At 40.7% G+C, this 16,006-nt stretch overlaps 1 protein-coding gene across 2 annotated transcripts in view; it reads left to right on the top strand.

Moving 5' to 3' along the window:
- Positions 1–365: 365 nt before the first annotated feature.
- DGKH (diacylglycerol kinase eta) overlaps positions 366–16,006 on the top strand; it is a gene marked incomplete at its 5' end in the record, with an annotated part of 194,994 nt that continues 179,353 nt past the window's right edge. Inside the window, one exon of one of the 2 annotated variants that reach the window (XM_081084491.1) lies at positions 366–569. In XM_081084491.1, the coding sequence (XP_080940617.1) occupies positions 378–569 (192 nt within the window). The remainder of the gene's footprint in view (positions 570–16,006) is intronic. The other variant, XM_081084490.1, reaches the window with a different exon arrangement.

Below are 16,006 nucleotides of genomic sequence, written 5' to 3' on the forward strand. Positions count from 1 at the left end.
GAGGAAGGAGCATCGCCACTGCCAGGCCTTGGGGGTTGGCTGCTGAGGTTTCCTGTCCTCGCGGCGCTCGCGTCCCTCCTGGAGACTCCAGCCCCCGGGGAGGCGGGAGGTGTCCGGTTCCCGCTGTCACTCCCAGCCTCTCTCCCCGCGCTGCTCGCCTTCTGGGTCCGGACCCCTGTCCCTCCCGAGGCGAGGTGGCCCGGGCGGGCCGCAGCCGGTGGGGGAGCCTGGCGGCCCCGCCGGGAGGGCACCTGGCCCCACGGACCCTCCTCGCGCGACCGGTGGGGGCGGAAGATGGCGGCGGCGGGGAGCCCACCCACTGACCGCCGCCGCCGCCCCCGCCGGGCGGTGCTGTGTCCCCGCAGGAGTCAGAGAGGATGGCCGGGGCCGGCGGCCAGCACCACCCTCCGGGTGCCGCGGGCGGCACGGCTGCCGGGCCCAGCGCCGTGGTCACCCCCGCTGTTGCCTCGGCGGGGCCCGGAGAGGATTCGTCCGACAGCGAAGCCGAGCAAGAGGGTCCTCAGAAACTGATCCGCAAAGTGTCCACCTCGGGGCAGCTCCGGACCAAGGTGAGGCGGGACGCGCCGGGCGGGGAGTAGAGGAGAGGTGCCTGGGGCGCCGGGAGCGCCGGGCGACCGGGAGCTTGGGGAGCCGCGAGGGCGGGGCGGGGGCGGGGCCTGGGTGGGGGCGGGGCCGTGGGCGGGGCCGTGGCGCAGCTGGAAGGGATTCCTGGGCTGTGCTCCCTCGCCCGCCGAGGTGGGCTGCTCCGGAGATCTGGGGGCAGAGGTGCAGGAGATGCAAGCTTTGCCTGGCGGGAGCGTGGGAAAAAGCAGAGGCGCTGTTGACAGTTTCCACCAGGGAACTTGAAAGAAATGTCTTCTTGTTTGTCCTCCCCCTAGCAAAGGTTTGGGAGAGTGTGTGTGTTGCTCAGTGAGAGGAATGCAGGCTGAGGAGCCAGGGCTGCAGGGCCCCTCCACCTTTCCTGGCTGGCTCTGAGAGGGAGGTGTGCAGGTGACCCGGACAGCCCCTCTGCCTTCTGCTGCGGCTTGGAAGGCCAGCGACACCACTAGTAAACGATGCATACCGTTATCCGCACCCTGCTAGGCGCATACAGCTGCAGGCCAGTTTTTCTCCTCCTAGTTTCCTGCCAAGTGCATAGTTCAAATTTTACCAACATACCATATGGTTATATTTAATAATGAAGAGTAAGCTGTTTGTATTATATGGAGATTAGCATGTTGTTACTCTTGTTATATAGCAGGTACTATTGATCTGTGAGAGCTCAAGGTTAAGAGATTTAATTTGATGGTGAACATATACATAGCAAATGCTTATGACTCAATGATATACTAGTGACCCGGTGCATGGATTTGTGCACATTGAAAGGAAATTAATTAGAAGGTGGCTGGCTGGACAGGACTGGGCAAGATGGGCTGGACACACCCTGGAACCAACCTCATGTGGTCCCTCCCTGGTGTCCAGACGCACCTGGAGTGGTGCTGAGGCTCGAAGGGCATCTGCAGAGTGAGTGGGGCCCCTTCAGCAGGAGGGGTCCCTCGGCCTGGCCTGCAGGGATTGGCCGAAACCGTTTCTCCAACATCCCCCGAGGGGTCCTGGAGTGCGAGAGGGCACTCTGCCAAGTTGTTGTCATGCAGGGTGTAGAACACAAACGCAAATGTGCAGTAAACCAGATTCAGGGCCTACAGTACCCCAGCAACAACATAACCCATGGTCAAAGGTGGAATCCTACAGCCCGGTGAGGAATTGGGCTCCCTCCTCTCTGTTTTTGGGGTGCGTCACCCGAGAACTGCTGGCGTCACTGCAGCTCATCAGCTCCTGCATTGAGCGTCTGCCCCCTGGTGGTCAGTGCATGTCATAGTGACCAGGCAGAGGGACACTTAGCATATTAGCCTTTTATATATATATATATATACTAGAGGCCCAGTGCATGAATTCGTGCATCAGTGGGGTCCCTCAGCCTGGCCGGCAATCGGGCCAATCGGGGCTGGCTAGGGGGGAGGAGAGCGCGGGAGGTTGGCTGGCCATGGGAGGTTGGCTGGCTGTGGGAGGTTGGCTGGCCATGGGAGGTTGGCTGTGGGAACTCACTGACCACCAGGGGGCAGCTCCTGCATCGAGCGTCTGCCCCCTGGTGGTCAGTGCGCATCATAGCGACCGGTAGTTCGGTTGACTGATCATAATGGTTACTTAGGCTTTTATATATATAGGTATATAGATTCTAATATATATAGATTGTAATTTTCATTATAGTTTAAAAACCATCACATGGAAAGTTTGTTACCAGTGGGAAATTTTAATGAGAAATTTGAAAAATGAACTCATAAAATCATTGGATCTGAAAAATAAATTTGCAAAAGTTAATTTATTCTATATTTTTATGAAAATTTGTTTTCTAAGGTCAGTAAAGCCCTATATTAAAATGTAACTTTTATTATATGCCTATGGACTAATGTTTTATTATTAGCCTGCCTCCTTTTTTTCTAAAATAACTAAGTGTAAGCACACACAACTGTTAACATGGCAGTTAATAAAAAGTAAAGGAATGCTTTAGTCATTTCTTAAGAGCACATTTTGTAATTCCTTTTAATAGTGACATTTGAATTTTATATCATTGGTGATAAATTAAGAATGTGGGGTTTAATTTGCTTTTAGAAGATTAAAGCTAAACAAGATAGGAACTTTCCTAAGAGCACCTTTAACATTTGAAATTTTAACTTTTAAAGAAGTTCATAAAACTGTTAATAATGGTCAAAATGGCAAGTTTTTAAAAAATAGTATATTTTGTATATTTATATAAAATGGTTAAAATTCCTTGTATGTTTATATCAAGGTTATCCAGTAAATTTACACAGTTTGAAAAAAACTTTAGAGATGGCTCTAATTTGAATTGAGTCAAGTCAAACAACAAATTTATTGGAAGTACCACTAAAATTTGCATATTTCACGAACTCATAGTAATAACTAAGATTGCCTTATTTAAGTTCGATATTATTTATGGTTTGGGGTAAAGCGTGTTTATTGGAACTAAGTATATTAAAAAAGCACATTTATTGTTAGTTTTTCATTTAATTTTCTGATAAAAATACTGAGCACATACATTTTGTTGTGACTATAGATGATTAGTGATCATGAAATGAAATGTTCTTTAAATATCCCAAGATGTATGTAATTTCAGAAATTCTGCATTTTATTCTAGCTGAACATGAACGTGAAGGAGGTTTTGTTTGATTAACATATAAGTTAATCAGCATTTTCACATACAAACACCTGAGATCAGGGCCTAAAACTGCTCAGGTCAGTGAGCCTCAGCCTCCCTGCCTTCCCCACTCCCCAATCCAGACTGTTCATATATGCTACAAATCTCATCAGTTACATTTCTTTAGCACATATACTGATTTTCAGGGAAGTGAGTGAGGGCAGTGACAGAATTCATAGAATGAGAACTGCTAAATTTAATATTGGTTCCCAGTCTTTAATTATGGTCCAGCTAATAGTTAAGGGAAAAGATCTTTAGAAAAAGACAGACATTAGATTGATCCCCTTCTCAGATATAGAAGATTGGGAGATCCTGGAGGAGAAGAGGTCCAGGATTCGCCCAAGGCCTAACGGTTTTTAAGACAGCGTAGCAATTCTTGCCAACATCCTGAAGATAGACCAAAGGACCACCAGGTCTGACAGGTTGTGATTACTCGTCGCATTTTTGACCCTGGCTTAGTAGCAGCCTGGGATGGTGTGTGTGGTACATGTGCACATACCTACACACATATACACAGGCTTATATATGTTTGCATATATGCTCTTTATAAAGCATTCATGTATAGATGTACAGAAGGCCTATAGCAGAATGAATTAGAGGTAGAGATAAAAAATTATTAAATGAGTGACTGTACATATTATATATTTACATATAATGCTTTATAGATATATGGATATTATTGTTAAAACATAGTACTTGTCTGAGTTGCCATTAAGATCCTTAGGGTCAGAAAGCTATTTGGTATCTAGTTTGGATTTGGAGTAAGAAGAGGCCACTAACTTTAGGTAATTGCCTTATTAGAAGTGTTTTTCTGTTATAAATACTTGTTAATGTCTTAAATAATTTGAATGTCAGTAAAGAAACAGTATAATGTGTCTAGACTTTTCTTAATTGAAAAGTAATTCATGTATATAAGATGACATTCAAACCGTGGGAGAGGTTATTTGATGGCGGGAGGATACCCAGTGAAAAGTAGTCTCCTTCTCACCCCAGAACGTCTAGCCTCCGTCTCCGAGGGCATTGTTTTGGTGTGCTTCTGGAAAATTTTTATACCACATACCCATCTTTCTTTTAAAACTACTCGTGGGAGCATTTGATACACATGCTGTGTCTTGTTTGTTTGAAGGTATAATGTAGAGATCATTTCTTTTTTTTTTAAAAAAAAATATTTTTATTGATTTCACAGAGCAAGAAAGAGGGAGAGAGAGATGGAAACATCAGTGATGAGAGAGAATCATTTCTTTTTAATGATGGCAAAGTATTCCATTATGTTAGGTTGAACCTAGTGTAGTCACTATTTCAGTAGGCCCCAAATGGTCAATGGTCAATCAAGTAGAACGGTGATTGATGGGAGGTGTCTGTCAAAAGGTACAAACTTTTAGTTATTAGATGAGTAAGTTCTGGGCATCTAATGTACAGCACAGTGACTATAGTTAATATTACTGTATTGTGTACTTGAAATTTGCTAAGAGAATAGATCTTAAGCATCCTCACACACACAAAAAGGTAACTAGGTAAGGTAATGGATGTGTTAATTAACGTAATTGTGGTTATATTTCACAATGTATATGTCTATCAAATTATCACATTGTATACTTTAAGGATATACAATTTCATTTGTCACTTGTATCTCAATAAAGCTGGAAAAACTGGTTGAAAATGGGAAACTTCATATGGTTCAACCCAATATGGTATATCATCATTTAATTAACCAGTTAGTTCGCTATGGAAAAAAATAGGGGTTATTTTAGGACAACGCTAATCTTAGGGTTGGTTTTTATTTTTTTCGCAGTGCATATGATGACTTTTTAAGCAACGAATTAAGACTGGCTTGCTTTTTAAAATTTTATTATTTATTTTTTTAATCCTCACTCGAGAATATTTTTCCCATTTTTTTTTAGAGGGAATGGAAGGGAGGGGGAAGGAAGAGTAGGGAAGGAGAGATAGAAACATCAATGTGAGAGAGACACATTGATCAGTTGCCTCCTGCACCTGCCCCGACCAGGGCTGGGGATCAACCTACAACCCAGGTATGTGCCCTGGACCCAGAATTGAACCTGAGACCCCTTGGTCCACAGGGCAGACAGGCATGCTTTTAAAATTAGTTTGGTTTAATAAAATCCTCATGTACTTTTTTTAAAAAAATTGTCTTTATTATTGAAAGTACTACAGATGTCCCTTTTGTTTGTTTGTGTGTTTTTATTATTGACCCTTCTCCCACCCCACTCCCACCCCTCTTAGGCTTATGTACTTGCTAGTACTCTCCTTACATCTCCATATTATATATTTCTTCATTTTCCACTTTTTCCCTGGTTTCTTTGTCTTAGATGCCCTTTCTACTATTATCTTTCTCTGTTTCTCATTTGATTCCTTCCTCTATATCAGTTTAGTAGAATTTAGTAATCTCATCTAGGTACCCAGGTGCTAAACACCAGATCATTTTATGGCTGCCCCTTCTTCCCCAAAGGGAAAAAAAATCACTTATATATAAAAGTGGTAATAGTGCTGATGTGGGGAAGCCAAACGGAGCTGTAACCTGTCATCTCTCTCTCTCTCTCTCTCTCTCTCTCTCTCTCTCTCTCTCTCTCTCTTTACTCTTGGTTGTTATTCTTAAAGTCTTAATCTTGTCCTGGAGGTGGTTGATTTTACATTCTGATTTATGATTGTAGAGGATTTCACAGGTATTTCCTGAGAATGAGACATTCTGAAACAACGCTAATACAAACTCAGACCAGCTTGATTTTGAACATGAATGTGAAGGAGGTTTTATTTGCTTTTGTTCACCCATGAATACTGAAGCCTTTCATCTTGCAGGGAATGGCTGGAGGAACCTTGGTCAGGTTTATGGACTAGGATTATTCACCCTTCATAAGCTAAATATAAACAAACTAGAGGCTCGGTGCATGAAAATTTGTGCACTCGGGAGAGTCCCTTAGCCCGTTAGTGGGTCATGATGGTTCACAACCAGCATTTGACACAGTATAGATTAGAAAGTATTATCTAAAATTTTAACCCACAGTTCTGGGTGGAATCATTGGAATGGGTAATGATCCCAATAGGATGAGAAAGCAAGACATGGCTAGAAGATGGTTAAGAAATGGAAATAAAGTAATAGTGAAAGGTTTATTGTTCAGAAACTCAGTATGATATGAGAGGCAAATAGGAACGTTTACATTTTGATAGTTGATGAGCTTGAAGATATCTTGAAAAATAAGAAAAACATTCATTTAGGGCAGAAGTTGGCTAACTTTTTATATGGAGGCCACATAGTAAGTATTTGTATCTTTGTCGGCCATAAAGTCTTTATCAAATCTACTCAGCTCTATAGTTGTAGTGTAATAGCAACCATAGACTGTACTTCAGTAAGTAAGTGGGGCTGTATTCCAATAAAACTTTAAGGACACTGAAATTTGAATTTATAACATTTTCATGGGTTAAGAAATATTCTTTTTTTTTTTTTTTAAAAAGCCATTTACATATGTAAAAACCTTCTTAGCTTGTGGCCTTACAAAATTAGGTGTCAGAAGGATATGGCCCATAGGTTTGGCTTATGGGAGGGAGTTTGCTGACCCCTATTCTAGATGATGGAAAATTGGGGTTGCAAAGCATTGTGGAGTTAAGGTGCTGCTGAATACAATCAACATTTAAGGGACCAAATAAAGCTAGATTTCAATCCATTTAAAAATCTCATCTTTGTAGAACATTTTATTTTTAGCTTGTTTTGCGTCTTTGCTTCCATTTTAATGTGCACTAAATATAGACTGGAAACTTTGAGTCTTGGTACAGTAATATATGGTATAACAGCTTTCTTTCCATTTTGATTTCCAGTTAAACATGATATCCTATTATTAAAGATAAGAGACATTATAAATAATTTATTAAACCTTTACATATAACTTAAGATGCATTATTTGAAAGTATCTAAATTTAGAAAGCTTTCACTTAGTTTAAGGTTGCATGTTTGCTATTGTGGTGGGAGTTGATAAAAGGTTATATGAAACTATGAAACTACTATTGTAAACGACTCCGGGCTCCTTTCTGTTTCCAGGGGACAGTGTTTCACTCATATTGGATTTGTTAGGCTTTACTTACTCAGGAAATGTGTTTATAAGCAAAGGTTTTAATTAAAGAGAGTTTGTTTTATGTCTAAAAATAGACCTTTAAAAAAGACCGTAACATGTTAGAACATTACATTTTCCCTTGGCAAATTTGTTTCGTCTTGTTGAGTACCCAGTATTTTTCACTGTGAATATTTTGTTACTTGAATATACATTTGTATTTTTGATTTGGATAACTGGCTTAACATTATCAGTAACCATTATTCATAATAGCCTTAATTTCACTGCTTTATGAGATGTAGTTTCAGTGTACATTGTTTCTATTTTAGATTGCTGCTTATTTTTTCAAGTGATTTTTGTTATGAAGATAACAAAATGACTGTTAGGCTCTTGTTTTATACTAACGAAATAAGATTAACTTTATCATGTTAATTTTAGCTGGAATCTCTAATCTTCCCACTGTGTGTTTGAATACTAGGACGTTTTCAAACCACTAGAATATAATCCTATAGAATAAAAGCCTAATATGCAAATCGACCAAACGGCAGAACGACTGGTCGCTATGATGCTCACTGACCACCAGAGGGCAGATGTTCAATGCAGGAGCTGCCCCCTGGTGGTCAGTAGCTCCCCCAGGGGGAGCACGCTCAGCCAGAAGCAGGGCTCAGGGCTGGTGAGCGCAGAGGCAGTGGCGGGAGCCTCTCCTGCCTCCGAGGTAGCACTAAGGAGTAGTGAGCCAAGCCGTAAGGAGCTGGTGCGTGGTGAGGAGCAAGGGCTTCCAGTCTGGGCTGAGGGATCGCCCCCCCCCCCCCCCACGAGGGCACACATTTTTGTGCATTGGGCCTCTAGTTCAGTATAATAAATCTTTTTTATATAAGCTTGAAGCATTTATGTCAGAAATTTAAAAATACCTTTCTACTTAGATTTTATTGCTTACACAGCAGTTTTATATACATGATCACATCTAACAGTGGCGTGAATTTATCTGAATTTTGCAAATGGTAGCACTGCAACTGAGTTTGACTATCTGCTGAGTTAATGGCAGGGCTGGAACTCAAAAGCAGGACTTCTAACTACTGTACTGTTATCCCTTGGCACAGTGGATGCAATGGATGGGTTCCAAATGCCTTCTTTTAGTAGTCCCATGGGCTCCCTGGATTTTCAAACTTTACATCTACAGTGTACAAGTATAGATGTGTGCAGGCGGTCTCTCACTTCTCTTTGTCTCTCCCCTCCCCACCTCCCTTAAATTCATTCCCCTTTTCCTCTCCCTTCTCTTTCTCCTCCTTCCTGCCCTGCCCTTTATTAATTTTATAACTTTGTGAGCATGTCTATCACCAGTGTTGTGGGTTTCATAATGCCTTTTTGCATTTGAATCCCATTTTTGTGTGTGACATGTTTAAGAGTATATGTTTGAAAAGTGAATTTTGGAATAAAAAATTTCAGCTGAAATTTATATTAATTTTAATTACTGGTAGGAAAATCTTGGAATTCTTGGAAAACATGTTTGGTACACATTTAGAAGAAATCCTTAAAGGTTTTGAACTCTTCATATAGATTTTCAAAGAAAACTGTTAGTTTCACTTCTATAGGTAAGATGCTATTTTTAAAAGGTCATGATATTTAAAAGTGTTAAAACGAATTATATAAAGTGATTTTCCATTTGGCCTTTTAAGGCATAGTTGAAGAAAAAATATGAGTAAAATTTATTTTTAACTACCTAAGGAATGAAAAGAACATTTTTTGGGCCTAGCTTTCTCCATCTCACTTTTATTTAGATAAGAAAGGGTGTGAAGGTGTATACCTGAGCAGGCATACTATTGTGAGTTGGATTATTTGAACAAACTTATATAGTACTTTAGAATTATGAATATATGATATATCTGTAATTTGTGAAGCACAGTGAGCCCCTGTGACTCTGCTTCAGAACCGGAACATTCTCAGTACCATGTAGCTACCCATGTACTTCTCTTTTTTACTCCTTTGTTGCCCTTCAGTTCATTCAAAAAGATACGGTGTTCCAAGCACTGTCATAGGTGCCAGGGATAGAGCTATAAAAAACCCCAAATAGACAAAAACCTCTGCTTTCATGTAGCTCACGTTTTAGTGCAAGAAGAATTTATAAATGCAGAAATATGTAAAATGCATAATATGGTAGAAGGTGAGAAGGGCTGTAGGGGAACATAAAGTGAGCTGGGAAGGAGAAGGTGACATCCGAGCATGATGTTGAGGGAATGAGCCATGCAGACCTTTGGGGGAAAGCAGTCTAGGCAGAAGGAACAGCATCTGCTGTTTCAAGAGACAGAAGCCACAGCAGGAGATCAGTGGGGCTGAGGTGGGGTGGGGATGGGGTGGGTGTAGAGAGAGCAGGTAGAAAGTGGGGAGCAAGTTAATTGTGTCAGAAGTAAGGTATTATACAGAAGAGTTCATGCATTCCATAGAATGGGTAGTGTTCAGAAGGGACCCCTGATTTTATGTCTATGTGTATGCACCTCAGAAGACAAAACCACTGATTTGAAAAGGGGAATTGCAGAACAGACAATAAAAGAGATGAAAAATACACACGCGCGCATGTGCGCGCGCGCGCACACACACACTGTAAGCATTCATAGTCATCATTTGGAGAAATGCTAAAATTGAGGGTTAGGTTCTATGAGATGAAATAGAAGCAGCGCGGTTCCTCGGAATAGGTAGTGTTGGGTTTGCTTCTCAGCTCTTCCATGTACTTACTATTAGAGGACCTTAGCCATGTTACTTTAATGTTACAGAAAATACTGTGCCCATCAGTATCATGTTTCTCCTGTTCTTCTTGGTCTACCTTTAGACTTCATTTCCCCCTTGCAGATAGGTGGGCTATGTAACTGAGTGCAGGCCAGTGGAATAGGAGTGAGAGTGATGTTTGTCCCTTGACCTCCAAAGCCATATTTGGGACTGTCCATTCTCTGTCTCTTCCCTCACCTGCCGGCTTAGATGTATATAGTCCAGTGGAAGGAGTTTGGAACCCCAAGTGACTTCATGAAACAGAGCCTCTATGCTCATGCCTCCAAACCACATTGGATTGTGACATAAGAGGGAAATAGAGCCCTTTATTGCATTAAGCCCGTGAGCTAGCATACTCTGACTAATACACTTCATCTCTCTGAACTTTAGACTTCTTATTTGCAAAATAGGTGTAGTGATTCCTACCTTGAAAGTGGTAATGAGGATTAAAGAAATACACAGTATGCGTTTGTATCTCTGATTGTTAGAATTATTTAAAAAAAACTGGTGTAAAATCCTGACAACTCAGTTATTCCTGAATCATGTCTTCTAGATAATTCAATCAGTAGGATATACAGACCTCCATCCTTTCTTGACTATTTAAAAGACTTGGTAAAACTATTATAACCAAACTAGACTACCAACTTACACCATACACAAAATAAACTAAAAATGGATAAAGGACTTAAAAGTAAGACAGGAAACCATAAAATTCTTAGAAGAAGCCATTGGCAACAAAATAGCAGACATTTGTTGTAGCAATATCTTTACTGATATAGCTCCTAGGGCATTGAAAACTAAGGAGAAAATAAACAAATGGGACTACATCAAAATAAAGAGCTTCTGCACAGCAAGAGAAACCATCAACAAAACAACAAGAAAGCCCACTGCAAGGGAGACCATATTTGCCAATGTTATCACCGATAAGGGTTTAAGAGGGAACTCATACAACTTAACAAAAGGAAGATAAACAATCCAATCAAAAAATGGGCAAAGGAACTAAATAGACACTTTTCAAAAGAGGACATTCAGAAAGCCAAGAGACATATGAAAACATGCTCAAAGTCACTAATCATCTGAAAGATGCAGATCAAAACAACAATGAGGTACCATCTCACACCTGTCAGAATGGCTATCATCAGCAAATCAACAAACGACAAGTGCTGGAGATGACGTGGAGAAAAAGAAACACTCGTGCACTGCTGGTGGGAATGCAGACTGGTGCAGCCACTGTGGAGAACAGTATGGAGTTTCCTCAAAAAATTAAAAATGGAATTTCCATTTGACCCAGTGACCCCACTTCTAGGAATATATCCCAAGAAATCAGGAACACCAATCTGAAAGGATATATGCACCCCTATGTTCATAGCAGCACAATTTACCATAGCTAAGATCTGGAAACAGCCTAAGTGCCCATCCGCAGATGAGTGGATTAGAAAACTGTTGTACATCTACACAATGGAATACTACGCTGCTGTAAAAAAGAAGGAATTTTTACCATTTGCAACAGCATGGATGTAACTGGAGAGCATTATGCTAAGCGAAATAAGCCAGTCAGAGAAAGATAAATATCACATGATCTCACTCATTTGTGGAATATAATGAACATCATAAATTGATGAACAAAAATAGATACAAAGAAGCATCGAACAGACTGTCAAACTTTAGTGGGAAGGCAGGGGAGAGTTGGGGGGTAAAAGATCAACCAAAGGACTTGTATGCATGCATATAAGCGTAACCAATGGACACAGACACTACGCGGCTGAGGGTATGTGCTGGGGGGTGGGAGAGGCCAGGGGAAGGCCAATGGGGGGAAAAGGAGACATATGTAATACTATTTGTAATACTTTAAACAATAAAAAAAGAAAAAAATTATTAAAACCTGCCCTTGGTAAGAAATCTGTTTTTAAAAAAGAGATATCATATGCCTCATGATGAAACAACACACCACTATCTTATCTCACCAAAGAGATCAAATCTGTCTGATCAAGCTGTTGAATTCATCTGCCAATTTGCAGAAAAGAAAGGCCAGAAGAACATGTTCCATTGTAAGGGTGAATGATGCAGGGATGGACAAATGGATAGATTGTGGTAAATCAAATATAGAAAAATACTAATTGTAGAATCTAGGTGCTGGATATGTGAGAGTCCATTATATAATTTATTCAACTTTTCTGTGTTTGAAAATACTCATGATAAAACATTGAAAAAGAAAACAACAATTATATTTTTACATACCAGTGTCTTGTAATTTTAAAAAATTTATTTTGCTCCCATGCAGGGCCCTTTGGACTTATGAAAACCCATACTGCAGGTGCAGTGAAGATAGGCTTATTTTACTTGGTGATTTTAGTTAGGTTCAACCTTGTTTCTAAATTAATGTGTGTTTCAAGGGTCAGTGAGTAATCCCTTGGTGGTGGTAGTGGAAATAATTGGCCAGGTAAGCTTTAAGGTGCTTCCATGGTCAAATCTTTATCTTGAAATGATCTTCCTTATATATCCCAGTCTCCCCTTCCTCAACTCATATTTTCTCCTCAGTCTATACAATCTGGCTTTACCCCAACCACTTCATGAAAACTTTTGCAAGGGTACCTAATGATCTAATTGCTAAAATTCAGTACTTTCTTTTTAGTTTTTACTTAACTGTATTTCTTGCCAATTTTGACACTGTTGACACCTGTTTTTTCCTCTCACATCTTCCCCTTTTGCTTTCAAGGTTTAAATTTCTATTATTCTTTTTTAAAAATCTGTTGATTTTATTTTACCCTTGCTTTAAAAGAAAAAAATGTAATTGACATATAACATATTAGTTTAAGGTGTATAACGTAATAACTTAATACATGTATACATTGAGCAGTGATTACCACCATAAGTCTAGTTAACATATATCAGTGCTTTTTTTTAAAAAAAAAATTCTTTATTGATTATGGTATTACATATGTGTCCTTATTCCCCCTTGCCCTCCCAACCCCCGTCATGCCCTCACCACCCCTGGTGTCTGTGTCCATTGGTTAGGCTTATATGCATGCATACAAGTCCTTTGGTTGATCTCTCCCCCATACCTCCACCCTCCCCTACATTCCCTCTGAGGTTTGACGGTCTGATTGATGCTTCTCTGTCTCTGGATCTGTTTTGTTCATCAGTTTATGTTGTTCATTATATTCCACAAATGAGTGGACCATCTCACACCTGTCAGAATGGCTATCATCAACAAATCAACAAATGACAAGTGTTGGCCAGGATGCGGAGAAAAAGGAACCCTTGTGCACTGCTGGTGGGAAGGCAGACTGACTTGTGCAGCCACTGTGGAGAACAGTATGGACTTTCCTCAAAAAACTAAAAATGGAACTTCCATTTGACCCAGTGATCCCACTTCTAGGAATATATCCCAAGAAGTCAGAGACACCAATTGAAAGAATATATGCACTCCTATGTTCATAGCAGCACAATTCACCATACCTACGATTTGGAAACAGCCTAAGTGCCCATCAGCAGATGAGTCAATTAAAAACCGGTGGTACATTTACACAATGGAATACTACGCTGCTATAAAATGGAAGGAACTCCTACCATTTGCACCTGGAGAGCATTATGCTAAGCAAAATAAGTCAGTCAGAGAAAGATAAATATCAAGGTTCAATTATTCTTATTATCTTTTTATTGCCTCTCACTCTCTACCCCTGATTCTTTTACTAATGGTAAATGTTTTTGTTTCCTAGGATTCTTCTAGCTCGATTTGTGTTTTTCTTAGTTGATCTGATCAATTAGGTTAGGCTTCAATCACCAGAAAGAGTGTATGAGCCATTCTTTAGCTGTACTCTCTCCTGAGATTTGGACCTCTGTTTCCTTTGCCTACTGGACACTTACTATAGCTTGTTCCATAGCTATACAGTCTGGCTTTGCCCCATCTCAGCCTCAGTATTCTCAAACTGAATAGGTATGTACACAGTGTCTCCATCTCCGGGCTAAATTTTGCTTCACTACTTTTATATCTTATGGAAGGATTTGTCTTGTAGTTAACCTTGACTTTTTATCTTGATATCATCTTCATGAACTCATTTGCTTTCTGCAAATATGCATTCAGCGCCTACTGAGGGTAGGCAGAAGACTAGGGCCTGGGGATGCAACAGTGTACCAGGCAGACGGTCCCTTTCCCCTGGGAGCTGTCAGCAGTCAACAAATGTGATCAATTCTGTATTTTCATACATCATCTCATTTAATCCTCATAGTAAAACTCAGAAGTGGGTAGGTACTATTATTATCCCCATTTTAGAAACAAAGAAACCAAGGACTAGATAACTTGCCCAAGTTCACACAGCTATCAGGTGACTTGTTTGTTGATTGACTTAACTATTATGATACGCTCTTCCTCTGTCTACTGCATGTATCTGTTGTGATTTCATCCCTTCCTTTCTATTTCTATTGCTGGTTACCCTATTATGCACTTAACCTTCATCACTTATCATTTGATTTTTGCCATGGATTTCCTCTCTATTCTTTTTCTAGAATTGTCTTTATAAAGGAGAAGTATGATCATAATTTTGCATAAACTCTTAGACATTGCCCATTACTAGCAAGATAAAATCTAAATTTCTTAGCACAGCTTAGTAGGTCTTTCTCAGTATGATACTAAATAACCTGTCCCTTCATTCAACCAATATTTGAGTACTATTGTAGGTGCTATAATGGCAAAATAACATAAAACACCCTGCTTACAAGAGCTTATATTCTATTGAGAGAGAAGTTAATACATATATAAACAAATATATAAGCATATTATGTTCATAAGCATAATTAAGGAAAATAAAACAGGTCAAGGGAGAGGGAGTGATAGAGTGGTGTATGGGTATATGCAAGTGTGTTAAATATGTTGGTTGGTTCAGGAAGGACTCTTTTTTATGAGCTGATATTTAAACAGAGATCTGATAGATGGTACCAGAGTGTACCAGGCAGAGTCAGTGCTGTGGTATTCCAGTTTTCTGTCACTGTCATTCTGTGGTATGTCAAACGCTTCTCTATTCCCAAGGTATGGCAGGTACTGTCCTACCTCCAAGTGCTTGCACACACTATTTCACCAACCTGGAATGCCTCCTATTTCCTATTTCTCTGTCTGATTTTTTTTTATATACTGTTATTTCCTCATATTTCTGAAAATATTTAAAGTAGTTTACATTCAATACTGTATATCAAAATAGGTAAAATATAGATAAGATTGTGAGACCAAGAGGAAAGTTAGTAGGTTAGTCTGTAGAGCAGGTTGTCTATGTGCTCTTTCTCTGGTCTTATCCTATCTAATAAAAGACAAAAAGGGTAATTGACCATACCTTGACTAATCAGGGAGATATGCAAATTAACTGCCAACTAAGATGGCGGCCGGCAGCCACGCAGCTGAAGTGAGCAGGAGGCTTGCTTGCTCCAGTGATGGAGGAAGCCAAGGTTCCCCGCCTGCCGCGGCCGGTTCTGAGCTCTGTAAGCAACAAAGTTTCAATTATAAAAGCTAAACAAACTTCAGAAACCTGCTTTCAGCAGGCCGTGGCATCAGAGCTGGGAGCGAGCAGGAGCCCGCTCTCAGCTCTAGTGATGGCAACAAAGTTTCAATTACAGAAGGTAAATAAATCCCTGAATAAAAAAAAAAGAAAAAGAGGAGAGGCTGGGAGCTTCAGTCGCCGGCCAGCCTGAAAACGGCCCTCAGCCCCTCACCCAGACTAGCCAGGCCCCCCGTGGGGACCCCCACCCTAAAGGGGGTGTGGCCAGCCTGCAAACAGCCATCAGCCCCTCACCCAGGCTCACCAGGCACCCAAATGTGACCCCCACCCTGATCCGGGACACCCTTCAGGGCAAACCAGCCGACCCCTATCCGTGCACCAGGCCTCTATCCTATATAGTGAAAGAGTAATATGCAAACTGATCCTAA

The sequence above is a fragment of the Myotis nattereri genome (assembly GCF_964212035.1).
Source record: "Myotis nattereri genome assembly, chromosome: 2".
Taxonomy (NCBI): Eukaryota; Metazoa; Chordata; class Mammalia; order Chiroptera; family Vespertilionidae; genus Myotis; species Myotis nattereri.